This window comes from Euleptes europaea, chromosome 8, assembly GCF_029931775.1.
Source record: "Euleptes europaea isolate rEulEur1 chromosome 8, rEulEur1.hap1, whole genome shotgun sequence".
In the NCBI taxonomy this organism is placed as follows: Eukaryota; Metazoa; Chordata; class Lepidosauria; order Squamata; family Sphaerodactylidae; genus Euleptes; species Euleptes europaea.
The window spans coordinates 70,115,592-70,143,127 of NC_079319.1; the positions used below are offsets into that span (position 1 = coordinate 70,115,592).

At 41.6% G+C, this 27,536-nt stretch overlaps 2 protein-coding genes across 2 annotated transcripts in view; one reads left to right on the top strand and one right to left on the bottom strand.

The window, feature by feature from the left end:
• Positions 1-610: 610 nt before the first annotated feature.
• ALDH5A1 (aldehyde dehydrogenase 5 family member A1) lies at positions 611-15,934 on the bottom strand. The gene is made up of 10 exons (XM_056854958.1): positions 15,599-15,934; positions 9,263-9,346; positions 8,876-9,046; positions 7,223-7,339; positions 5,804-5,947; positions 4,503-4,646; positions 3,981-4,139; positions 2,935-3,104; positions 1,142-1,200; positions 611-860 (listed from the first exon to the last, which is right to left on the bottom strand). Exons 1-10 carry the CDS (start codon positions 15,932-15,934, stop codon positions 652-654), a joined length of 1,593 nt encoding a protein of 530 aa, XP_056710936.1. The 3' UTR covers positions 611-651.
• Positions 15,935-20,313: 4,379 nt separating this feature from the next.
• GPLD1 (glycosylphosphatidylinositol specific phospholipase D1) overlaps positions 20,314-27,536 on the top strand; it is a 41,299-nt gene continuing 34,076 nt past the window's right edge. The window contains exons 1-4 of the mRNA XM_056854221.1: positions 20,314-20,410; positions 23,299-23,354; positions 25,930-26,008; positions 26,975-27,072. Coding sequence (XP_056710199.1) covers positions 20,314-20,410; positions 23,299-23,354; positions 25,930-26,008; positions 26,975-27,072 — 330 coding nt within the window. The remainder of the gene's footprint in view (positions 20,411-23,298; positions 23,355-25,929; positions 26,009-26,974; positions 27,073-27,536) is intronic.

Genomic DNA, 27,536 nt, shown 5'->3' on the forward strand with positions numbered 1-27,536 from the left:
TAAACAACCAGAACGAAGTCTAGCATTAAAAAAAAATTAAATTCGATTTTGGCACTAGTATTTAAGATACTGCTACCTTCCTTATTGTTCCACATATACACAAAAAGTTAGAAAAGCATCTCTTTGCCCCTCCAAAACCTACTTAAATCAGTAAAAAAATCTCCACATTCTCCAGAATTAAAATCAGTAACAGAACTGATACTTGGTTCTTGTAGGCTATCCGGGCTGTGTAACTGTGGTCTTGGTATTTTCTTTCCTGACGTTTCACCAGCAGCTGTGGCAGGCATCTCTGAAGATGCCGGCCACAGCTGCTGGCGAAACGTCAGGAAAAGAAAATACCAAGACCACGGTTACACAGCCCGGATAACCTACAAGAACCAATGAACTCTGACCGTGAAAGCCTTCGACAATACTTAGAACTGATACTCTTCCCTGTACAATGACAGATGGGTCTGAAAGCAGATCTATATTCTTACAAACCTCCAGGCACAAATGCAATACCAGAATTTGTATTGTTATTTACTGTCATAATTCCAGGTAAAAACATCTCACCATAAACCTAATTTCGGGGGAAACTCAATATTTATGTACATCGCTTATAAATGTTCTAAAACATTTTCTAGCTGTACCTTGGTTTCATTTTTATAATGGCTATTGTAAACCTCCAAAACAAACATACTTTATTTCCAAATATTCATCTATACCATATTTTGATCCTTCTCTTCCAAGTCCAGATTGTTTGACGCCACCAAAGGGGCACTCGACAGCAGAAACAATTCCTTCATTAACGCCAACCATTCCGACCTCCAATCGCTCTGCAACTCTCCAAATCTGAGCAGGGTCCTGAGAGTAGAAATAACCTGCAAATTGGGTCATTAAATAGAACAAAGTAAGACAACATTTTCTAACGGAAACCTCTGGGGGAAAACATTTTTGTTCCTCTTCATAAAATAATCACGAAATCAAGGTCAAGTTTGCTTCAGTTTTAATGTAAATACTAAATCTTAAGAGCTTGAACTAGGCCACATGTTGATTTCTCTCACCCAACTTTGATTTTTATTCAGAGCTGATATTGTATTGAAATAAAACTTGATTGATTGACTGACTTCTCTCATATTGGTATCATGAAGGATGCACATACCTGCTAAGCCCACATTCGGTGAATTTGCTATAGCAAGAGCTTCTTCCTCTGTATTAAACCTGGAAATACAGAGAAACAGTATTAATGGGATAGAAGAAAATGATACTTTCTAGATACTGAAAGAAGGGTTTTAGTGCACACAAGATGCACATGACCCAAGTTTGATCCCAACGGAAGTCGGTTTCAGGTAGCCGGCTCAAGGTTGACTCAACCTTCCATTCTTCTGAGGTCGGTAAAACAAGTACCCAGCTTGCTGGAGGTAAAGGGTAAATGACTGGGGAAGGCAATGGCAAACCATCCTGTAAATATAGTCTGCCTAGTAAATGTCGTTATGTGACATCACCCCATGGGTTAGTAATGACCTGGTGCTTGCACAGGGGACTACTTTTACATTTTAAGAGAACTCTTCCACAGAATGTGCATAATGTTATGTGTATAGTTCCCCATGCGAAACAATTTCCATAACTTCCTATAAATTCTGCCAGTATTATGATCACTTCCCACTCACTGCTTTTAAGCATCAGCAAAACATTCATGAGTTTTAAAGTGGCATACATTTCCCACACATCTAGGGAAGGTTAGTAAATTTTGAGGACTTTCTCATCAAGTTAATAGATACTGCAGGGCGGTATTTGGGGTGAGGGAGGAAAAAAGCTGATTTCAATAGGGATACATTTATATCCCAATTACTCCATCAAGTGTGAAATATCATGGAAGGCTGGACAGCGTCTTGTTCTCTCTCTCCCCCCCCACCCCATTTTGGGAATTTTCCAGACAAGTTGTCTCTCCATATGAAGATTTACAGAATTTTGGCACTCCGGAGTTGTGCGCACACTGATGGTTTGCTCTGCCTTGGCTTCCTTGCGGCTGCAATGTTTTCAGGAACATCCCATGTCACTGTCCTCTACTCATCCTGCTTCCATGTTTTCCCTTACTTTGCTGCAATTTTTTTCTCAAACCTGATTTGGTACAGTCTTTTGGGAAAGATCACAGCAAGATCAGGATGGCCGCTGTGTGGACAGGAAAGTCTGGATTCTTCCTGGTCTTGTCCATATTGGCACCATTTTCCTTGCTCAGCCCCTGTGGCTGCCCTCCCTCCCTCCCTCCTGAGGGCTTCTATAAAAAACCAAACATTTTTGTACCATAGCAATCTATTGTCACAATCTACTAGTTTCCAGTATTCGTGTTTTTTTTAAGTAACCCTTTTATGCCAGAGACAAGAGGAAAGATCCAAGATGCACATTTTCCCTTATAACCTTGGGCTAGCCACAGCTCTCTTAGAGCTCTTTCAGCCCCACCTACCTCACAGGATGTCTGTTGTGGGGAGGGGAAGGTGAATGTAAATCGGACTGAGTCTTCCTTAATTGGTAGAGAAAGTCAGAATATAAAAACCAACTTCTTCAAACTTATGGTCTGGATACAAACCAATGAAATTTAAAAGGGAAAACTATAAAAAGTGCTGCTCGTGTATGCTTGTGATTTTTACCTCACCCTGAGCTCTTTGCATTCTTCATAGTAGTTTGTGTGTGTGTGTGTGTGTGTGTGTGTGTGTTAAATGCCGTCAAGTCGCTTCCGACTCATGGCGACCCTATGAATGAAAGTCCTCCAAAATGTCCTATCTTTGACAGCCTTGCTCAGATCTTGCAAACTGAAGGCTGTGGCTTCCTTTATTGAGTCAATCCATCTCTTGTTGGGTTTTCCTCTTTTCCTGCTGCCCTCAACTTTTCTCATAGTACTTTAACACACTGCAATTATTAAATGAAAAAATGATAATGTGCGACCAGCCATCTTACTTGATAACTGGTGCCAATGGACCAAAAGTCTCTTCTTGTGTACATAACATGCTTGCTGTGACATTGCTGAGTAGAGTTGGCTCAAAAAAGTTTTTTCCATAACTGTGTCTTTTTCCTCCTGTAACTATGGATGCTCCTTGGGAAACCGCATCATCAATGTGTCTCTCAACCTAAGAGAAGCACAGCGAAGGTGACTTAAAACAGCACTGTAAAACAAGACACGAGAGGGGACACGACTGCTCTCTTTAAGTAGGGTTGTCACTTAGAAGAGGGCAGGGAGCTGTTCCTGTTGGCAGCAGAGGATAGGACTAACAATGGATTTAAATTACAGGCGGAAAGGTACTGGCTGGATATTAGGAAAAAAATATTTACAGTAAGAGTTGTTTGACAGTGGAATCAGCTACCTAGGGAGGTAGTGAGCTCCTCCTCACTGGCAATCTTCAAGCAGCGCTGGACAAACACTTGTCAGGGATGCTCTAGGCTGATCCTGCATTGAGCAGGGGGTTGGACTAGATGGCCTGTATGGACCCTTCCAACTCTATGATTCTGTGAAATGGCTATACTTTTGAATTCCACAGTATTCAGCGGGCACAGGCTAGATCCTGTGTTCCATCAGCCGAAAGTGCTGACAGTTGTTGCATTCCCCTATCCCCCTTAAGACCAAAAAAAATTGATTCTGGGGTTGCATGACCTGTGTTGACTAACAGCCACATCGTTCAGGGATGGGGATGGACTGGGGGAAAGGCAAAATGGTTTTTCTTCCCTCTTCCTTCATCTGAGCCACACTGACAGAAGGAGGAGAGGACCATTTGACACACCCTCTTCCACTCATGTAACAGTTAATTCATGCGGTTCTGAAAACTCAGGAACTGACTTTTCTGGGGTTGGGTAGGACTGCAGAAAAAGGAAAAGCAGGACAGATCCCAAATCTTTCTGCTTGCAGATCAGGGAATCAAACTCAGTACATGCTTGCAAATAGTCATGAAAACATGATCAGAATATGCCAACACATCTCCATCACACGCAAAGGAAAAGCCAATCTTTACCTTTTCCACGGCTTTTTCGTTAATTAGGGGTCCCTGGGTTGTCCCCTCGTCAAATCCATTGCCAACCCGCAGCTCTTTCTTAATGGCTTGTGCAAACTTTTCCACGAATGCATCATGGATCCCTTTTTGCACCAAGAAGCGATTTGTACATACGCAGGTCTGATGATAAAACAAAAAAGAAAAAAATTATGTAGTGACCCATTAACAGTTTGTGATTCACAGCACAGCTCGCTGACATTTCAACTGCGGTAAGTGTGTTCTTTCTCCTCTGTGCATTCATTCGGCTAGACTGATGCTCTGGTTGCATAGTCCTTCCTTCCTTTGTAAACATCCATCTAATGTTCCTGGATATAAACATTAGTAACTAAGCTTAAGAGCAAGCATGTTGGTTCTAGTGTTTTCTTGACCTTCCTTACTACTTCAGCACTACCATCTTCGGTCATTAGCCTGTACATAACAGGAACCATTCAATGTTTTTTTTAAAGAATACAAGATTAAATGAAGTAGAACAGTTGCTCTCACCTGGCCTGAGTTTCTGTATTTAGAAGCTAGCGCTCCAGCAACGGCTCTGTCTACATCGGCGCTGTCAAACACTATGAACGGAGCGTGTCCTCCAAGTTCCATGGAGACCCTCTTCACGGTGCCGGCTGCATGGCGCAACAATATCTGCAAGAACACAAGATTTCTGAGCATCAACAAAGATGAATAATCAGACGTGCTTTCTAGAGCCAGAAGGTCACAGATGGGATTTAAAAGGTGCTCTACAAATCCTTCTACTAAACTTCATAAACCAATTTCTCTCTCAAATGTTTTAGGGCTACTTCCAAGCTTACTTAAAACAGAACTGACCTAATTATTTCTGACTTTCACGTGTTTACCTACTACTTTGTTTCCCCTGGACACGGAATGGAGTTTAAAAGTATGTTCTTCAAAGTAACGGAAAGGAGTACTTGGAGTAATCCCATATATTTCAGGGCAACTATTCCTATAACCACTCTCTGATGTTAAGAGCCAATGCACTACATAAGTGAAAATATACTGATCTCAATGGGCTTTGGATTAAAATTCAAGAAGATAGCAAAGCCCACTTGTAAGAAATCCTTTCAGATCTCTCTCCCAGTAGCATTTTCCATGTACATTGCAAGTCACAAATGGTTTTCTCCAGGTAGTCTCATTAAATTCAATGGGACAAGTGTAGAGTACATGGGAGTGGCTGCAATCTTTAGCAGGAAACTTGAATTATATCAAGAACCAATCCCATTAACAGTACTGTCAGAAATCAGTGGACTTCCTTGATCATGGACTTTCGGTTCATAATTGTTTTGTTAAAGTTTTTCACATAGTGTCATTTTCTACTGTCTCAAAGAGCTTTAATTTTATGTGAAATTCTGGGCATACTTCAATGGGCTAAAATTGTTTCAAGTAAGATGACAGAAAACAATTCTAGAAGGGAAAACTGATTCCACCCAGAAAACTGCTCTTAGAGAAACCCATAATTTCAATAAATGCTGGTATTGGCAAGATGGTTGTACATTTCCCTTCTGCTTTGTCCAAACAATTAAAGTAACTCTACAGTTTTTAATTGCATTTATATTCTGCTTTTCTTCCATTATGGAACTCAAGATGGTGTTTTCAGGAGGTCTCCAAATTTAGGCCCAGATTGGTTTAGCTTTGGCAAGGCTGCTGTATTACATCTGTGCCTTCCAACCAAACGTTAAAGCCTATGGACCGTTATTCCAAAACACCTTTGAGAACTATCTTACCTATAACTTAGTGAAGGTTTAAGAGCCAAGTGTGGAATTCATGAGACACACAAAGGGTACCTTTCCTGTAGCTGTTGATCCGGTAAAAGAGATTTTGGCTACCAAGGGATCGGTGCACAGAACTTCCCCTACTGCTGCTGCCTGTTGCCTGGAACATGGAATTACATTATATACTCCTGCGGGAATTCCAGCCTGATTTGCGAGCTGCAATAAGAGAAAAAAAAAGTGTGACGCCAGAAAATATCATTTAACATATATTTTAATAATTGGATGGGCATGGTGCTGGGCTTCAGAAAAAACAGATTAAATTGTTGTGATGGACAGGTCTGGATCAAATTCAGAGTGCAGCCAATAGAACCTGATGGAATGTTGGGGGAATGCTGACCGTGGACAGTTAGTGCAGGGAGAGATGTGTGCAAGATTATGTCTGTGAGTGAAAGGAGCGTGAGTCAGAAGCTGACTGTAAGAAAGATAGTTTGCAACTGAGAAAACTGTTAAGAAACATTGCATCTATGTGCTTTCAGCATTCCAAAGTTGTTTAAAATGTTGAACAAAAGTTAACTCCTTTTTGTTCATCCCTGCTGGCTGAGAGTGAATTGAAACTACACACACAAACCAGTTGGAGGGGGCGGGGAGAGAGAGAGAGAGAGAGAGAGAGAGAGAGAGATGGTGGTAGCGTGAAAGGGGCAGTTTAAAAGGGAACTGGGCTGTCCTGATGGGCGGCAAACCTGTGACTGCCTAACCTACCTACACCTCTGTGTTTGAGAGAGGTTGCGTTGGTGGTAGGGTTGAATCACAACTGGTGGTGGAAAGTGCCGTCAAGTCAAAGCTGACTTATAGCAACCCTGTAGGATTTTCAAGGCAAGAGATGTTCAGAGGTGGTTTGCCACTGCCTGCCTCGACGTAGTGACCCTGGACTTCCTTGGAGGTCCCCCATCCAAATACTAACCAGGACTGATGACCCTGCTCAGCTTCCAAGATATGAGGAGATCAGACTAGCCTGGACCATCCAAGTCAGGGCGGGCATCACAACTCCTTATACTAAATCAGACCACTGGTCCATCTAACCTAGTACTGTTTCCTCCAACTGTTAGTAGCTCACCAAGTGTCTGACAGGCTTTCCCCAGCCTACTTGAGAGCATTTTCAGTGGAAATGGCTGGGACTGCACCTGGGACTTTCTCCAAGCAAAACATCTGCTCTTCCACCAAACCATGGACCTCTCCAAACAGATGTTATTAACAAATGCAACACTGAAGCAACATTTGAACTGTGAAAGGTTCACCGTGTCTATTGACTTTGGGAGATACTTCTAATGTTGGTCAACAGCATTATGATTTGAGTATTTTGCTTTTAACTAACAGCACATTTAACTTGGTAGTGTTGGTAAAGAGTTATATATGTGAAAGTCACTCAACTGCCCATCCCTCAGATTCCTATTGCAGAAGGCTCTCCCTCACTAATCGGTATCCAAATCTTACCTCAGCAAGTGCTAAAGCAGATAAAGGTGTATCTTCTGCTGGTTTCACTACCACTGTACAGCCGGCTGCCAGAGCTGCACCCACTTTCCGTGTAATCATAGCGCTTGGAAAATTCCACTACATTGAAAAGAATGAATGCAATTAAAGTCCATAGAGCAGGGATGTCAAACATAAGACCCGGGGGTTGAATTCACCCCCTTGAGAGCTCTTATCCGGCCCACAAGCCAGCCACCCCACCCCCACTCTCGATCTGGGCTGGCGAGGCATGGCATGGCCTGACCAAGGGACATGTATGTCATATCCGGCCCTCTTAACAATTGAGTTCAACACCCCTGTCACAGAGTCTATGCCACACTGAATAGTCGCCAAGTTCAGAAATTCCTGGGGGAAAGTGATACGCAGAACAACACAACAAGCTTTAACAGCACTGAGATCCATCCATCTCGGGGGTTCAACTGAGAATCCCATCAGCGTACTTAAAATTGCCATTCAGTCCAGCAACCAAATGCCGTCTTACCTCCAGCCAACTTTTCTTATTTATTTATTGAACAGGCCCAATATGGTGAAGCATTTGCCAAGCTGTAAGCTCAGACACCCAAAAGAATTCTGGGTAAAGCTTTCAGGGGCCAAGGTGTGCTTCTTTACCTTTCAGAACTTATTAGAAAGTTTACCTTGTCATTTAAAACTGATTCATGGAGCAAATATTGCAATTTGGGGTGTGTGTGGGGGAGTTAAACCACAACTATGCAAATGAAGTTGTATTTACCTATTTACAGCAATATATGATCAAAATCTGAATTTTCATTGCCCAGAATTTTAATATCACAAGCACAGAGCACTGCAGCTAGTTCAGAATACTAAGGAGATAAAAAGGCCAAGGTCAGTGGTGCAAAATAGGTAAAAAGATTTTTTATTACTCAGAATAAAAATTCCCTACATGTTTCGCCCAAGGAGCTTCTTCAGGGGAATCTGTAATACATAACATATAATTATATTACTGTGTTTATACAAGTATTTGGTTAAAATTATACAAACAAATAAAAACTATATTAAAAGTCAGAATACAAGCTGTATCATATACAAAAAACTGACAGAGCTTATTCATCCTTGAGATGGTATGGAGGAGAAAGAAAAGGAAAAAACTCAGTAATGTAATTATATATTATGTATTATGCCCCGTGGCGCAGAGTGGTAAGCTGCAGTACTGCAGTCCAAGCTCTGCTCACGACCTCAGTTGGATCCCGACGGAAGTTGGTTTCAGGTAGCCGGCTTAAGGTTGACTCAGCCTTCCATCCTTCCGAGGTCAGTAAAATGAGTACCCAGCTTGCTGGGGGTAAAGGGAAGATGACTGGGGAAGGCACTGGCAAACCACCCTGTAAATAAAGTCTGCCTAGTAAACGTCGGGATATGGCGTCACCCCACAGGTCAGGAATGACCCGGTGCTTGCACAGGGAACCTTTACCTTTTTATTACAGATTTCCCTGAAGAAGTGCCTTAGGCAAAACACGTAGGGAATTTTTATTCTGAGTAATGATCCTTTTTACCTATTTTGCACTCTTGGCCTTTTTAAATCTCTTGTTACTGGTACACTCCTTTTATTTCTCCCAGAATACTAAGAAAAAAGGTCCAACTTGAACATTCAGCTGGACTCACAGGAGTAATGATGGCAGCAACTCCCACTGGCTGCTTCAAAACTAGAATTCTTCGGTCTTTTGCAGAAGACGGAATGATGTCACCGTAAGTCCGCCGAGCTTCCTCAGCAAACCATTCCAAGAAGGAAGCAGAGTAGAGAATTTCACCCTGAGCTTCTTTGAGTGGTTTCCCCTGTGATAGATTCAGAATAGAAAAAAACTCACACAATAAGCTACAATAAAAAAAAAAACTACTTGCAATGGGAAAACCAGTTCTACAAAAGAGTCTGACAAAGCAGCATGCAAGAGCAACCAAACTGTATCCACTGGCTGCTTCAACCCACCTTTTAAGAAACATAATCACATCCCCATAGCCCCAGGAATACCTTTTTCTCTTGTACATACTTACATTCTCTGCTGTAATTATTTTTGCAAGGTCATCTTTATTCTCTATCATCAAATTGTACCATTTCCGAAGCAAAACACCTCTTTCCTGAAAAAGAAAAAAACATTTTAGCAGAGTTAACACTCAACAATAACAACTGTCCTCAATTTAATATTAATCAAATCAAATTTTATTAATATGGTCAATTGACCAATCACTTGTTAATACATCTGAGTATCTAGACCAATTTAAAATTACTGTTGCTTATAACACAACGTAAGAAGATTTTATTATGATTTTATTAGGTTTTGTAAGCTGCCTTGATGTCCCTTGCGAGGGCCGAAAGACCGGATATAAATGTTGGAAAATAAATGCTAGGCTAAATGAGTAGAGCCCTGCTGGATCAGATCAATGGTCCATCAAGTCCAAAATTCAGTTTCACAGTGACCAACCAGCTGCCCTGGAAGGTCAACAAACGGCATAGAGACCAAGCCTCCCACCAAGGTGCTTCCTAATTCTTGGTTTCAGAGGTTTACTGCCTTTACTCCCTTCACTCACCATGGCCACTAGCCATTGATAAGACATTTATTTTATTAGTTTTGTACCCTGCCCTCACTCCCCGGCCAAGCCAGGCTCAGGGCGGCTCTCCATGAGTCCTCCATAAATCTGTCTGACCTGCTTTTAAAGCCATCTGTACTTGTGGCCGTCCCCGTGTTCATGGGCAGTCAATTCCACAATTTAATTATTTGTTGCGTAAATAAGTATTTCCTTATGCAACACTTATACAAAATGCTTTATAGCCTTTAACCTTGGTTCCCTTATCATCCTGTGAAATGGATCTCTTTTTGCTCACAGCTAGTCTGTTAGATCAGAACACAGACCTAAGTTTCCAGATACAAGTCTAGTATTATCCATGGAACCACAATAGTTCAATCTAGCAGATCCAGAGCGTATACCGAGGGGTAGGGTGAAATTGCTAATGATTGATTCATGAAGCAACCAATCTCTTTTTTCCATAACAACAGAAATTCATAAGTAATATGTGTACTCTTTTTCCTTCTTGCCTGGGTAAACCCCACAAGTTCTGGACCTCTGAGAAAAAATTATCTGTCAATGAAAACACTTTTATTCCCCTCACTTTTTCCAGTAAAGCATTTCCTTTTATTTTCAAGATATACAGTGAGGGGAAAAAGTATTTGATCTCCTGCTAAATTTGCCCGTTTGCCCTCTGACGAAGAAATGACCAGTCCATAATTTTAATGGTAGGTTTATTGTAGCTGTGAGAGACAGAATAACAACAAAAAAACCCCCAGGAATGACAGCCCCAGAGTGGAATGACGGTCCCTGGGATATGAATCAGTGCTCTGTGACTGGAATGACAGGTCACAAAGTGGAATGACAGTCCCTAGCAATGGAATTAGTGCTCTGGGACTGGAATGAGCGGTTGGAGAGTGAAATGACAGGCCCTGGGAGTAGCAGAAGCATTCTGGGACTGGAATGACAGGTGGAATCAACTTCTTTCCACTGCTAGGGTTTGTGTTTTAAAACTTGGCTGGGTTCTTGACAGCTAGCCGGCTGGGATGGGGTATGGAAAATTCATGTTTATAGAGACCTTAAACTCGCTTTGCGCAAGTCAGTCTCAGCTTAGAACAGGGGTCGGCAAACTAATTAGTCAAAAGAGCCAAATATCAACAGTACAACGATTGAGATTTCTTTTGAGAGCCAAATTTCTTAAACTTAAACTATATAGGTAGGTACACTGTTTATTAACTTAATAAACTTTAAAGTTAAGACTTAATTGAACTATAGGCACACTGAATAAAACTTGATATCATACTTAATAGTGATCTTATTTATTGATAAAAATTAAATTGTAAGTCCCTGCCATTTCCCCCTCCCCGTCCGGAGTCCTCGTCTGGAGGCCTGGCCTACCGCCATAAAAGCCTATTGGTAGACCTGGCCTCTGGCTGAGTCCCATTGGGAGGCCAGGTCTACCCATTGGCTTTCTTGGCAGTAGACCTAGCCTCCGGGGGCCCATAGAAGCCAATTGGTAGACCTGGCCTCTGAAGGGGGACTTTTTCCCCTCCTCGGAGTCCAGGTCTACTGCCAAGAAAGCCAGTGGGTAGACATGGCCTCCCAATGGGACTCAGCCAGAGGCCAGGTCTACCAAAGGAAGCCCACCCCGCCCAACAGCTGATAGGCGGGGGGGGGCAGGAACCAACGAGCTGCCCACCCAGCAATCGCGCGGCTAGAGGGGAGGGGAGGCTCTAGCCTCCCAACCATTGAGGGCAAGGGAAAGGGGGACCCGGCCATTCTCCCCGGTGGGGGGGGGGGGAAGACAGCACGCCCGCTCGGTCCGCTCTCTCTCTCAGGCACGCCGGCTCCGCAGCCCGGCTGCCGGTGCGAGCGGTCACAAGATCAGGGGCTCCGAACCAAGTTCGGAGAGCCGCACTCAACGGGCCAAAGAGCCGCATGCGGCTCTGGAGCCGCAGTTTTGAGACCCCTGGCCTAGAACACAGGGTTGTTGTGAATGAGGCTAAAATGAAATAATGCCTCCTCATGCTGACTAGGGCTTTTGGGGAGGAAAGGTAGGAAGCAAATAGGACAGATAAAGACAGCTCCCTAAAAGGGTTGGATACATGTCAATTTCACATCCCACTGGGAGGGTATAGTACTGAGAATGTTGGATTCAGTTCTGGGGAGCCCCAGGTTCAAAACTACTCCCTACAAAACTCACTGGGTGATCTTCTAGTCATTCCCTTATTGCCTAACCAACTTTTCAGGGCTGTTTGTGAGGATAAAATGGAGAAAAATCTTGTATGCTGCCCTGAATTTCTTGGAAGAAGGGTTGGCTACAAATCAATTAAATAAACGCCAAAAGCCCCAAATGATTCTGAAGAGTTAGATGAGCTTCTTATGTTACCAGAACTTACAGAATGAATTTCTTTGAAAGAATTAGTATCTGCCCTGCATATAATCACAGAAATGTCCACTAGTGCTTAACAAGCAGAAAAGTTTAGTAACATGAAGCAGCTTTTATAAGGACTCGTCCCAATATGCTGTTAACCCTGGGCACAAACCACTCTTTTCTTACATAACTTGTGCAATTCACCCAATGCTGAGATATAAAGGCATGTCTCCAACAAGTCCATGAGTAGATACATATCACAGAAAGATAAACAGAACAATCACTTAGTAAAATGTAAAGGTTTAATACACAAACCACGGGCACTTAAAGACCAGACCTTACCCAAACATAGATCTACACCCTGCCCTGTTAAAAATAAAACTGATCCACAGCTTTAGTGAGACATGCGTACTACAATCAATTCCCAAAGAAAACCACAACCCCAAAGTCAATAGAACCACAATTCAGAAGCTCATGTTGTTGTTATTCGCACAGCACCATCAACATATTTGATGTTGATGTGAGAAGTTCTGCAGAAAAAAAGCGAGAAAAGTTCAATTGTGATGAATTCTCTACCACATTTCCATTTTATGGGAATACTGATGGCTTGAGCTTGCAAGCGCTCTTGTTTTAGCTCACCCTTCACTTGCTCCTCCCCCTTCCAGCATTCTTGCCGTGGAATGACTCTCATCATGCGTCTGAGTTCATTCAATTCTAAGAGGACCGGGTCATTTCCCCCTGAAGTCCCCACCCCATCTGGCCTGTCAGTTAATATTGAGTCATCTATTTAGGGAAGTCATCCACTCTGTTGCCCCACTGACTGGTCTCCCTATCCCTATGTGGGGCCTTGGGGCTGCTGTTAATGAAATTCTCTCCATCCTTGCTCTCACGAAGGGTAACAATCCGATCCTCCCGGCTCTGAAAGTTCTCTATGTCAAAAGTGCAATTATGCATAAACAGATAGATAAGATCATGTAAACTGTAATTATTCATTAACAGTTCATAGAGATCAACACAATTAATTCTATCATTTAAAAGAGTTGTTAATTATTAGGGGAGCCAACCTCCAGGTACTAGCTGGAGATCTCCTGCTACTACAACTGATCTCCAGCCGACAGAGATCAGTTCACCTGGAGAAAATGGCTGCTTTGGCAACTGGACTCTATGGCACTGAAGTTGTTCCGATCTCCAAACCCCACCCTCCTCAGGCTCCGCACCAAAAACACCTCCCACAGGTGGTGAAGAGGGACCTGGCAACCCTATTGATTATATATTATTATATACATTGAGTATTTACGTAGATATACAGAAAAAATGTATGTAATATAGGGGAGCACCATGTTGTACTTTTACCTCCCTTCAAAAAATATGTAGATCCAGCCCCTTTCCATTGCACTAAATACAATAATCTGCTAATTATAGCAGTCAAGGAGCTACAGGAATTGCTTCACCAGTTGAACATCCTACTCCTAGCTGGGTTTTCTCAGTGGCTTTTGGCCGAAGGGATCTAAGCAATGACGGCGCGTCCCCTCTCTTCTCCCTCTTATAGATGTGGGGTCACCCATATTCCTCCCCAGTTGATATATGTATACATTGATTATGTACATAACACTTTAAGAATTACAGATTTTAATTATTTTATTGATATTCTATCATTCAAATACTGTATTTTAATGACTGACTGATGTATTTAAAAGATCTATGCCAATAAAGGTTTGAAAATATATATAAACTGCTAATTATGGCAGTCAAGGAGCTACAGGAACCGCTTCACCAGTTGAACATCCTACTCCTGGCTGGGTTTTCTCAGTGGCCTTTGGCCGAAGGGATCTAAGTAGTGACTGCGCGTCCCCTCTCTTCTCCCTCCCATAGATGTGGGGTCACCCATCTTCCTCCCCACACGAAGGACAGCGGAGGGGGGGACCCTCCTCCCCTCTGAACAGTGCCGGATTTACGCATAAGCTAAACAAGCTATAGCTTAGGGCCCCACTCTCTTGGGGGCCCCCAAAAAATTTAAAGGAAAAAAAAAAACCAGATGCACATTTCCAAAATATAAGGTAAAAAACAAATAAAATAATACCTACATAAATTGTGTTTTTAAAGGAACTTTTGTTTTTGCCAAATGCCAATGTGTTTGAATTATTAAGTTTGTTATGTATAAAAAACATTTTAAGTTAGAGCTTAATAATTATTTCCCTATTAATATAAAAGGGCAAGAGTCCAGTAGCACCTTAAAGACTAACAAGAATATTTTCTGGTAGGGTATGAACTTTCGTGAGCCACAGCTCACTTCTTCAGATACCAATCTGAAGAAGTGAGCTGTGGCTCACGAAAGCTCATACCCTACCAGAAAATATTTTTGTTAGTCTTTAAGGTGCTACTGGACTCAAACCATTTTAAGTTACAGCTTAATAATTATTTCACTATCAATAGACTTCTTTCTTAATTGTATTTCAGTTCAACAATTACTTTGATGAAATGCATATTTTTGTGATGTGCAAATGGCTTTAGATACCCATGAGGTCCATAAATTACCATATAGCATATGTAGAAAAGGGCAAGAGTCCAGCAGCACCTTCAAGACTAACAAAACTCATACCCTACCAGAAAATATTTTTAAGTCTTTAAGGTGCCACTGGACTCAAACCATTTTAAGTTAGAGCTTAATAATTATTTTGCTATTAATATACTTCTTAATTGTATTCCAGTTCAACAATTACTTTGATGAAATGCATATTTTTGTGATGTTCAAATGGCTTTAGATACCTATGAGGTCCATAAATTCCCTATTAGGTAATTTATAAATAAAAACCTATTAGGTCCATAATTTACCTATTAGGTAATGTATGGACCTAATAGCTTTTTATTTATATAGGTAATTTATAGGTAATTTTTATATTTATATATTTTATATTTATATTATATATTTATATTATATATTATATATATTATATATATATTTATATTATATATTTTTAATTTTTATATTTTATATTTATAGGTAATTTTTATATTTATATAGGTAATTTATAAATTAATTTATAGGTAATTTATAAATTAATTTATAGGTAATTTATAAATTTATAAATTACCTAATAGGTAATTTATAAATTAATTTATAATTTATAAATAAAAACCTATGAGGTCCATAAATTACCTAATAGGTAATTTATATTAACTTATAATTATATTAACTTATAATTTATAAATAAATTTATAAATTTATAAATAAATTTATAAATAAATACCTATTAGGGCCGTAAATTATTCAACGCAAAAAAGCAGCGACAATGTGTTGCTGGCCAAGGGCAGCCGGGCCTCTCCAGGGCCCCACGGCCGTCAAGAGCTTCGGGCCTCGTCCAGCCTCCACGCGGCCCTGCCTCGGGGCCACGGACCCTCCCGCCCTCGCCCCTCGCGTCCCGCCCTGCCCTGCCTTCCCGCCTGCCTCTCACCTTGGCGGGGAGGGCGCTCCAGGCGGCGCCGGCCTCGTAGGCGGCCCTGACGGCGGCCCGCGCCTCCGCCACCCCGCAGTCGGCCACCCGGGCCAGCTCGGCGCCGCTGGCCGGGTCCCGCACGGGGAAAGCGGCCGCCGCCCTCCGCCAGCCGCCTCCCACGAAGGCCTCGGAGCGCGCCAGAGGCCCGGCCGGGACGGCCGCGCCGGGGCCTGCGCCGCTCATGCGGGCCGGGAAGAGGCCCGCCCCGGCCGGCCGGGCCTGAAGCGCAGAGCGGCCGCGGCGGAGGAGGCCGAGCGGCGCCCGGAGGCCCTGCGACGCCCAGCGGGAGCCCATGGCCGCGCGGCCGGGGGGTGGGGCGCGGGGCGCGGGGCGGGCGGGTACGCGAGGTCGCCGGGCGAAGGCCTCCCCGGGGGCGGCGCCACCCCTCGGCCGCTGAGCGAGGCTTCCTCTCGGCTGCGGGCGGCCCTCGGCAGGCCTACTCGGAAGTAAGTCCCCACTCGAAAGGCAGCGCGCGCCGGACGGCGGCGTGGGTACAGAGCGGGTCACGGCGCAGCGCGATCCGAGGTAGGGCTACTCGGAAGTAAGCCCAACTCCGAAAGCCAGCATGCACAGGACTGCAACATGAGTGCAAATTAGGCCATGTGCAGCGCAATCCTAGGCATGTCTACTCAAAAGTAAGCCCAACTTGAAAGGGTCCACCTTGAAAGTGGCAAGCCTGTATTATTGTATCAATTCCCAATGCCAATGACACAGTAGGGGGTTGAGAGTTCAAAGCAGTTTGTTTATTTGGCCCAAATGCGCAGGACAATTCACACAAACATCAAAGGAGTGCAAGCACGGATATAATCTTTGGTAATGGGAGGTACAAAAGACAAAATACATGGCGTCAATACATAGAACCAATAATAGATATTTAAGGATTTGAATACCCTATTAGAGATTCGGAGGCGTTGCATAGAAATGGTGATCTCATTCTCACTAATGAGCAGTGAAGACCCTCATGGTCAGGTGCTTCTCTGTTTGATCCTAAATTACTGCAGTTCTTCTTATCTTGGACCCTGGCAGCTGCCAAGGCTAACTAAGAGGGTTCCTAGCTGGTTCTTATCTCTGGAAAACCAGCTTTTGCAAACATACTATGGATTCTTTAATTAGCTTCTAACTAAGGAGCAACAGTGGGCCTCTTATACTTGAGGCCTGTAACATAGGCAAGCGCTTGGTGTAACTATACCAGCCACCTCTAATATGCTGAGTGTGGCATGTTCATGAGTGCAGGTATACTTTATTGAGTACAAAGAATATATTTCAAATCAAAGAATACATTTCCAATACATTTCCCATAGCATATAATGATTTCAGGCATTACAAAAGTAAGCTTGCACAGGACTGCAACGTGAATACAAATTAGGTCACCCTCACGTGCAGCATGATCCTTTGCAGGTCTAGTCGAAAGTAAGTCCAAATCGAAAGTCAGCATGCCCAGGACTGCAACATGAGTACAAATTAGCTCTCTCGAACCGCCCTACCTGTGGGAATTGCTGTTGTGCATGTGCGGTGGCGCCCGTTCATGTGGCGGTGGTGCCCTTATCATACACGCATGACCAGATTTGAATGTGGAGGGGTGCTTCTGTTTGTGTACTTTGATATGCAGGCCCACAGGAACGTGGTTCACATGCTGGAGGGGCCTTGTATCACAGTATGTCAATGGACCAGGACATCACACCTGGAATATTTTTTGGCAAAATGCCCAATAGCATGCTCTTGGCTTCCATAGCAAATTTAATTTTTAAGATTTTCTGGATTTCAGCATGTATTTCCAATTTGTTTTGTCTTTTTGTACATCCACCACCATATGATAAAGGGTGCCACCCACCTCTTTGCATTTACAACATTTCCCATTATAGTTCTTGTCCATTTTCTCAGTATCCTTTGGGGTAATATACCAACCCAGCAAGTTTCCTTGGCAGGGTGGGGATTTGAACCTTGGTTTCCCAAGATCCTAGTCTGACGCCTTAACCACTACACCACACTGGCTGTCAATATTTCCATACTCTGTAACATTTAATATGTTTTAGACCCCACAGATCAGCAGAATTGGCACAGGATATAAAATAGTGACAGATGATAGCAATAAACCGGAACAACAAGCAGTACCTCTTCCAGTTTCCCTTCTACCAGTGCTGATATGACAAGGTCTGCGGCAACTAAAGTAGCGTTGTAGTAGACAGACCGCTGTCAAAAAGCCATGCAACTCAGTTCTACTTGTGTATTTGTGTGTGTGCGTGCTGTCAAGGCCCAGCTGACTTATGGCAACCCCATAGGGTTTTCAAGGCAAAAGACGTTCAGAGGTCGTTTGCCGCTGTCTTCTTGCTGGCTTAATTTTGTACTTGTGGTGAACGGATAGCCCTGGAGCCTCAGCAGTTGCCCCACCTGCCTTAAACAGGCCGTGTTTTAGGGTGCTCCAGTGTAATTGATATGCCACTGAAGTTCATGGCAAAACATGTATTCATATTAGTGGCTCAGACTCTTATTTTTGAAGAGGGCATCTTATTAGGAATTGCAGATTCAATGTGGTGTTGTATTCATTCCCATTGAGATCAAGGTGAAGTCTTTATTTGTGAGTCAAGCCTTGCATAGATCGTCGTGCAAACCCTTCATGCCTGTGCAAAACATGTTTATACTGTAGTGAGTAACTCTACTGCATTATTAATATGCTTAAACAATACATACAATTAGCAGGGTGTTTTTTTTTGTAAAAATAAAGAAAAAAGTGCCGGTACTCATGTATAAGGTTGCAATGACTTCCGCCTATTCCCTCCTCCCTCTGCAGATCCCCACTAGGCTGTTAAATTGTGGAACTCCCTGTCCCAGGATGTGGTGATGGCTGCCAACTTGGAAGGCTTTAAGAGGGGAGTGGACATGTTCATGGAGGAGAGGGCTATCTATGGCTACTGGTCAAAATGGCTACTAGTCATAATGCATACCTATTCTCTCCAGGATCAGAGGAGCATGCCTGTTATATTAGGTGCTGTGGAACACGGGCAGGATGGTGCTGCTGCATCATCTTGTTTGTGGGCTTCCTAGAGGCACCTGGTTGGCTGCTGTGTGAACAGACTGCTGGATGATCCAGCATGGCTTTTCTTATGTTCTTATGTTCATTCACTCTTTCTCTGTTCCTCCCCCCCAACCATCACCGGTATATCAGGAAGTGGTTCAGGATGCCACTCGGGAGAAGGCATGTGTGGTTTCAGCAAACTGACATGAAAGACAGGATGGATTTTCCTGAGCGATTTTGGGAGTGAAAGTTCCACAGTGACTGGGTTGATGATATGAGCAATGGGGAAGGGACCCATGTACTTGGCACTGAGTTTGTTACACGGGCGGTTGGACCGTAGATTCCTGGTGGACAAATAAACCATGTCTCCCACTGAGTAGTCCTGGCCTGGTGAGCGATGCTTATCAGCTTGATCTTTGTATTTATGTTTAGCTCGCTCCAGATTTCGTACCATCCAAGGCCAGGTCGTCTGAATCGTGTGCACCCAGTCAGCAATATTTTATCCCCCCTCCACCCTGGAGACATCGTTATAGCTTATAGGACCAAAGTCTTGCCCATAAATGGCCCAAAAGGGGCTAAATCCCTGTGACTGATGCACAGCATTATTGTACGCATATTCAGCATAGGGTAACAATTCAACCCAATCATCCTGATGATAGTTAACATAACAGCGTAAATAGCATTCAAGTACAGCATTTACCCGTTCCGTCTGGCCATCGGTTTGGGGGTGGAAAACGCTTGAGAGACCTTGTTCCACCCCTACTAATTTTAAGAAAGCTTTCCAGAACTTAGCTACGTAGCTAATTCTGTGGTCGCTTTCCGGGAAGCCTTACATCCTGAGATATTGAACTGGGCTTATATGCAACGAGACCCAGACACTCTTGAAGAATGGATTTTATTGAAGTTAAGATTAGTTCTTGTAGGTTATCCGGGCTGTGTGACCGTGGTCTTGGTCTTTTCTTTCCTGACGTTTCGCCAGTAGCTGTGGCAGTCACCTTCAGAGGAGTAACACTGGACACTTCAGTGTTACTCCTCTGAAAATGCCTGCCACAGCTGCTGGCGAAATGTCAGGAAAGAAAAGACCAAGACCACGATCACACAGCCCGGATAACCTACAAGAACTGATGAATTCTGCTCTGAACCCCTATCTAATCGGGAAGAGCGGCCTAGAAATCCAATTAAATAAATATTTTTTAAACTGGACATAACTGTAACTTTCATGTAAATGTAAGGTCCCCTCTTTTATTGGTATGCCTGGGAAAAAACCCTAGTGTTGCATTGGAGTATACTGTACTTTTTTCGGTAGAAAATGAGCTGATGTGTAGTACGTGCTGATGTGCAGTGTTCTGCTGAACAAATATGAAGAAATATGCTGCAAGAGAAGGAAGGAATAACATTATTTTTTCTGTTTTAGGCATGATGTCACACATGTGAATGGAATACAACAATCATTAATTTTCTTTTGCCCTGAGTTTTGGTTGTAAAAGAAGATAACGAAAGAGCTGGTAAACTGCCATTTCAAATACTGGAAGAGCTTTAACATCTGTGCCAGTGACATATTTGATTTAAGAAATGCACTGTAGCCTGAATTTCCAAGGTCACAGTCCTTCTATTGAAAGTCTTCTCAGGACCATGTTTGATACACCAGACCATCAGCAACATGGAGGCTTTAAAAATTTCGTCTGTTCTGTTGACTGTTCTTTGTGCTTTTTGCCAGAGAGCTTCACCATGTGGCTTATCAACACATGTTGAAATAGGTAAGATATAAGTTATTTCTTTATTTTATGAGGCTAAAGCCCATTACAATTTCAGAGACACAGAGGGACACACGTAACAAGGTAAGATATAACAGTGAAGGCATGAACATGTGAAAATATATTAACAGCTATTGACTTTATTCTGTGGCAATAAGCTGAGGGGTAAAAGTTTGTTTAGTTATACAAAATACAGCTACTTGCTAAATAAAATGGGAAATTTTCTTCTATGATATTGTAAGCTACTAGCGAAGCTATCTAGAGATGGCTAAAGTAAGAAATGAAAAGAATATACTGTAAGATTAGTGTCTCTTATGAACGGATAATAGAGTGTATGCTTGTCTGCTCAGTCATTAATATTTAAAAATGTGTGTGATATTTCAGCATTTAAGATTTTCTTTTATATGAATGCACAACAGGCAAACCTCTTGTGAGTTGCTAGGCCAATCTTGTGATAAACAGTATGTAACTTAACTCCTAACATCTTTTAAAAATAAAACATTGGGTGGAGGTGGAAGCGGGGGATGGAAGAATTGTTTGTGTATTTCTTTGGCCATAGTATTGGTGATATAATAGTGGATTTTCCATTGCAATGGGTTTTGTAATTAAGCCTAAGCTACTCATTTTATGACTAGGAAGCAGTAGTGGGGTGTGTGTTTCTTGGTGTTTATTTCATGGTGGTGTCAGAGAAATCCATGTTTGGGATCATTAATATGATCCATGCATAGGATCATCAAGTTCATCAATATTTAGTTAAACTTTATCACAGTTAACAACTATGTTCGATAAATAAGGATGATAGTGCATTCAGTAACATTCAACTGTGAGAAGACAAAAATTTATAAAATTATGTGTTATTAAAAAGAGAGAAAGAGAGATTAGAACTCTAGTACAGGTTGAGTATCCCTCATCCAGATGTTTTGGGACCAGAAGTGGAATATATATATATATATTGGAATATTTTGGAATTTTTGCATATACATAATGAGATATCTTGGGGATGGGACCCAAATTCACTTCTGTTTTATATGCACTTTATACACAAAGCCGGAATGTAATTTTAAACAGTATTTTTAATAATTTTGTGTACATTGAAGCATCAGAAAGCAAAGGTGTAACTGTCTCACCAGAATACCTGCATCAGCTGTTAAATAAGAGCAGCAACAAACAAACTAACTAACAACGGCAGGCTTTCAGTCTCCACCTACGATGCAGTGTACACTGTGTTTTATTTTTTTTAGGTGAGAGGAAATATTGAAATCAGATCTTCCTGCATGCCGGCTCGAAGGGTCCGATTTTTGCATCAGTCCAGATGTGGGATGTCCAGATAAGGGACACTCTACCTGTAAAATAATCAACCCAGGAGGCCACTTTTATATTAGAATAGGATGACAGTCCACTGAAGTTGTTATAAATCTCCTGCTTTTACTGCATTGACTACTTTGTAATTCCAGTTTCTGTATTGTATAGTGAGAAAGTAAGGCTATAAATAAAATGTATATGTGCGTGTAAAATAAAATTCTATGATGAAGCTGTTCTTTTCATGGAAGGGCAAGATCTATCACTACTTTTGAATAAGATATATTTTATATGTATTGAGAAAATATGGACCATTTAAAAGAAATAACTGGAGACAGATTTCTAATAATAATATTTGTAAAGGACTAGTCAGTAAATATTATAAGTTTTTAGACTATCTCACACACAATTCTTACCAGGATAAATAGGAAAGGGAATTATTCCTAATGAAGCCTGGAATTTGTTATGGTGTCTTACCCCCAAAATCATAATCCACTTGAACCTCAGAGAAAGATTTAGAAGATTCAGTATCTTTAGTATTTTATACCATAAAGATTAAATATATGTCTTGGTCTGAGGTAATTGCCAGGTACGAATCTTTTCCGTATTGTTCTGAAAACTTTGCAATTAAATTGCAAAAAGCACCAGCTGTTTGTATGTCTTATATGTAGGGTTGCCAATCTCCAGATGGTGGCTGGAGATCGCCTGCTATTACAACTGATCTCCAGCCGATAGAGATCAGTTCCCCTGGAGAAAATGGCTGCTTTGGCCATTGGGGTCTATGGCATTGAAGTCCCTCCCCTCTCCAAACGCCGCCCTCTTCAGGCTCCGCCCCAAAAACCTCCCACCGGTGGCAAAGAGGGACCTGGCAACCCTACTTATATGGATTGGGGCTGATCAAAGCTGCCTTCCCCTTTCATTTCCTACCAGGGCTAAAAGCAGCGTGGGAGGAGAAGCAGCACAGATGGAAGAATTACCCCTCTTTCCCATCATTATAGCCCTGATCTATATCTGTCTCTCACACACTTGGCTACTTTTTAGGGCCAAAAGACATCTTGAGTTCCAATTATGGAACTCCTATGTCAAATGTAGTTTGCAACTGAGACACATGAACACATGAAGCTGCCTTATACTGCATCAGACCCTTGGTCCATCGAAGTCAGTATTGTCTATTCAGACTGGCAGAGGCTCTCCAGGGTCTCTCACATCACCTACTTGCCCAGTCCCTTTAACTGGAGATGCTGGGGATTGAACCTGGGACCTTCTGCATGCCAAGCAGAGGCTCTATCACTGAGCCGCAGCCCCTCCCCTTCTGTGTCAAATGGTCAGCATCATCAAAGAGTAAAAAATGATCAGTATACTGTTCTTGGTTGTACTGAAAATTTGGGCTCATTGGTTCCTCTCTATCTGTTATGTATTACTTTGTATGAGAGAACCTGTTCCCATGATGAGATAGTTGAAATGGGAGTTTTGGAAATCACTGTAGCAGTCTCTTTTCATTTGTCACAGATTATATACCCCAGCCAACTGAGTTTTGCATCTTTCAGTTTATAGAGAGAGTAACTTAATGAATTGTGATGTTACTTTTCTAGCTCACAGAGCTCTGGAATTTTTCAGCATACAAAAAGGAAATGTTGACTACCGGAAGGTAGGATACTGATCTGGCAATGGTCTACTTCACAAATTATTTCCATATCTGTTACCTTCTGCTTGGTTTAGCCTTTGCAATATATCAATGGGGGAGTGGTACCCAAAATACATGTATACAAAAAAAATACCACTATGCTACTGAATAAACGCTGGATGTCACGTCTCTTTACACTAGGGTACCTCAAGATGAAGCCAGAATAGTGGCGGAAGAATATACACAGATTGAACACTGTTCAACCAATAGGTTTAAATGCAGTTTTGGATTTATCTTCATTTTTATGAAACAGAGTGTATATAAGATACTGGCTGGCTGGAAAAGGTTGGGGCTACTTTGATGGAATGAATATATGTGTATATATATATTCCTATACACACACACACACATATATGTATGGAATGAATTGAATGAATATATGTGTGTATATATATATGTGATGTATATATATGTGTATATATGTGATGGAATAAATATATGTGTGTATATATATATTCCTATATATATATATATATAGGAGCAGCTGCAGTCAATAAGTCACTACTCCAATGTAAGGTAAACTGGTCGATAACAGTTTGAATACTGACATAATGAAGAGAACAGCTGTAGATAATTTGGTAACAGATTTATGGGAACTTAGAATGTTGTTTGGTTGCAGACCTTGGTGAAAGAGAGGTTGATGCCCAGACAGCGTGGTCTGCCAATTCAAACAATAATCTGCTTGGGTAAAGAGTAAAAAACTGTTTCATGTTTTGTGTGTTTAAATATAAGTACCGTATATTGGTGTAAAATTATATGTAGAAATGTACTTATATTGTAATTTTTATTTGAAGGTATAAATGTATTGAAGTTGTAAATTTTGTTTTAAAGCAACAGGATTAGAATCAGAGAGACTAAAAGAAGCGATCAAGATTCTACTTTAATTAGCAAGATAAAAAGTAACAGGCTTCTGATGAAGCTTATGGAAAACAAGGATAAAATAGTGAAACCTTGTTTGTATAGTTTGTATTGTTTGAATTGTTGGGACATAACTATTTTGAATATTATAAGTCTATACTTGAAATTATAAATTACCTTTTTGAAATTATATACTTTATTCAGTAGCATAGTGGTATTTTTTTGGATACATGTGGTTTACGCTTTGAGCTGCATATGGTTATTCAGTCTGTGTGTCATATACAGAAATATGAAATTTGTTAACATTTCCTATTAGCTTAAATTTGTTTATGTTTACATTTAATATACCTAGTTATTTGGGGCAATTAATGCAGTTGAACCTGTTGTATCCAGACACGATAACCAATAATGTATAACAATTTTATTAAAGTAGTCAAAAAGGGCAAGAGTCCAGTAGCACCTTAAAGACTAACAAAAATATTTTCTGGTAGGGTATGAGCTTTCGTGAGCCACAGCTCACTTCTTCAGATACAGCTAGAATGTGAATCCATCGGTCTTTAAGTAGAGGAACAGTATGTAAATGTCAATAGCAGGCTTTTATTAAGTACAGCAATTGCAACAAATTGTTTGCTATAACTGTACAATACTATTGGAATAGAAGCTCTTGGATTCTTTAACAGCCCATTCCTGAAAGGGCCCCCCGAAACCTCTTAGGAGGTGGCCTGACCCCGCCGCCAGCGTAAGTGCGTGTAATCTCCTGCTGGTGGGGAGGGCTCCTCTGGCACAGCCTCTCTGTGGCGCAGGCCACGGTGTACAGTGGCTGCACTGGGTCAGGGGGGCATTCCGGGGCTCGGCCGGAAGGAGGAGCTGCCAGTTACCCGGCTCCCTGTCCCAGTTCGGCCCGGTACGCCGGTGCCGGGAACGGTGGTGCTGCACCTGCTTTTTAGCTGAAACAGCTGTTTTTCCTTCAACAGCGTAGGCGCTGCACCTCTTCCCCGCCGTTCCCCTACGCCGTTGTTTCAGGAATGGGCTGTCAATCACCATTGTGAACTGTGAATCCTTGTGGTCAGCTTCTGCCTATAGCTGTTGGTAGTGTGTTGACTATTCAGAATGAAAATTGTATAAGTTGGTACATGCCAAATGAGATATCTTGCAAGAAATCTTATCCTTGTCTTTTGTAGCCAAAGGAGTCTTGACACTTGGACTATGGACACTTAACTTTCTGCTAAGGTTCAAAGGCAGCTGTTTTCGTTACATGATGGATTTAACATATTGAAACATATGTCTATAGTAGGATAAGTTCTCGAAAACAGGAAAAGGCTGTTGATTCCATGCCTGCTAAAAATATGCCACATAATTAACACAGAATGCACTGGCATAGCACATAGGTGGTTTTCAATATGGATCAGACTAATTCTTGCAGGGTAGGGCTATCTGTATGTTGTCCTTTAGACCTGAAATTGGACCTCCATATTCAGAGACACCATAATGTTGATAATTATGTTGATAATCTCCATCATGTTCTGCTGTAAGCTTGCCAGGGACAGTGTATTTCATTGTGTACTTGAGTGAGTTTGAATTCACATGAGTTTTAAGTACTATCTTTGTATATATGTGAAATATGGGTAATAAGCTAATAATAGCTTCCTTTTTTGCTCTGTTTCCTCATCCTTCTCCCCAGTTGCTGCTAACCCACCAGGATGCTTATCAGGCTGGGAGTGTTTATCCTGATGCCTTTTATTCTGATATCTGCAAACATGGTAAGAAATTGATGAAATTTATTCTTTATAAAATGTTTGAAAACATACGACCCACAGGCAACTTGATTCTGAAAGCATTCATGCTGATTGGAATAGAGGCTCCCTTTGGTGGACCATCATTGTGTTCTTGGAAGGTCTGGATACAGCCTACTGCTGTTGAAAGGGTGACCAGAAAAGCTATATGAGGAAGTATCAGATGGGAAGATGACAAGCATACTGAAGACTGGTCCATCATAAACACCAGGTAGTTTAGTTTGCAAACTGTTTTTTTGTTGAAGTTCTTGAAAGAAAGCCACTTTTGTCAAATGGATTACTAATCTGATCCCAGTTAGGCTGAATTAGTGGAGTTAAATCCATTTTGAGTGTGTGTTAAGTGCCGTCAAGTCACTTCCGACTCATGGCGACCCTATGAATCAGTGTCCTCCTAACACGTCCTATCTTTAATAGCCTTGCTCAGGCCTTTCAAATTGAGGGCCCTGGCTTCCTTTATAGAGTCAATCTATCTCTTTTTGGGTCTTCCTTTTTTCTTTCTGCCTTCAACTTTTCCAGCTTAGCTCCACATTTGAAAGAGAATAAAGCAGTGTAAATACAAGTAATTTAATATATCTGGGTTATAAATATTTAAAAATTAAAATTAAAATTAAAAATTAAAATTAAAAAAAATATCCTTAAGGACTAATTCACACATTTTTAAAATAGATCCAGGTACACTATGAGTGTTTTGCACTGGCAGAATAGCTGGTATAGCCCTGTGAAACTCCATGGAAGAGTTTCATGAGTTTCAATTGTAAAATACTTTATTTTATGTATTTTCCGGCCCGGAAGCCTCTGAGGAGGTGGCACAGCTGCACCGGTTCCTGCCATCAACTAATTACCCTCCCCTTCAGGAACGAGCTGTAAAACTGCAACATGTAGAGGAAATGAGATCTTTTTACTATGAAATACTGTTTTCCTCTGACACACCAGGGTTATTTCATCAAGTATCTGAAGACACGCACTGGGCACCTTTTCTCAATACCAGCATCCACTACATCAGGCAGAACTATCCACAGCCTTGGGAAGAGGTAATATAAATTGTTCAAGTACATTTATTTATTTAAATCATATTCTCATTGTTTTATTCATGTGGAAAGCAACAGAGAAGATCATTAAATGAATTGGATGCTTTTAAATTACCGGCTGTGAAAGGCAACGAAGTCCTTACATTGGTAGCTTAAATTTCTGCTCTCATTCTTTTCAACACTGAGAAGTGCTACTTATATGCATTAACTTTAGTAAATTATATATTCATTAGTTAAATAAAAAATGTAATTAGTTTAAACTTAGTTTAAAAATGGCAACCATGAAACACCTCCAAAGGGTCCTTGGAAGGATGTAAACGTTTAGGTTTTGGTAAGTTTGCTTAGAAGGCCACTGTCTCCATTTTAATCAGACAGACGGAACTGACTGACTGTTCATTTATGAGTAGCTGTGGCATATTCTTCATGGTGTCATATCTGTCTTCTATAAATCCCTCCCCAAAACCCAC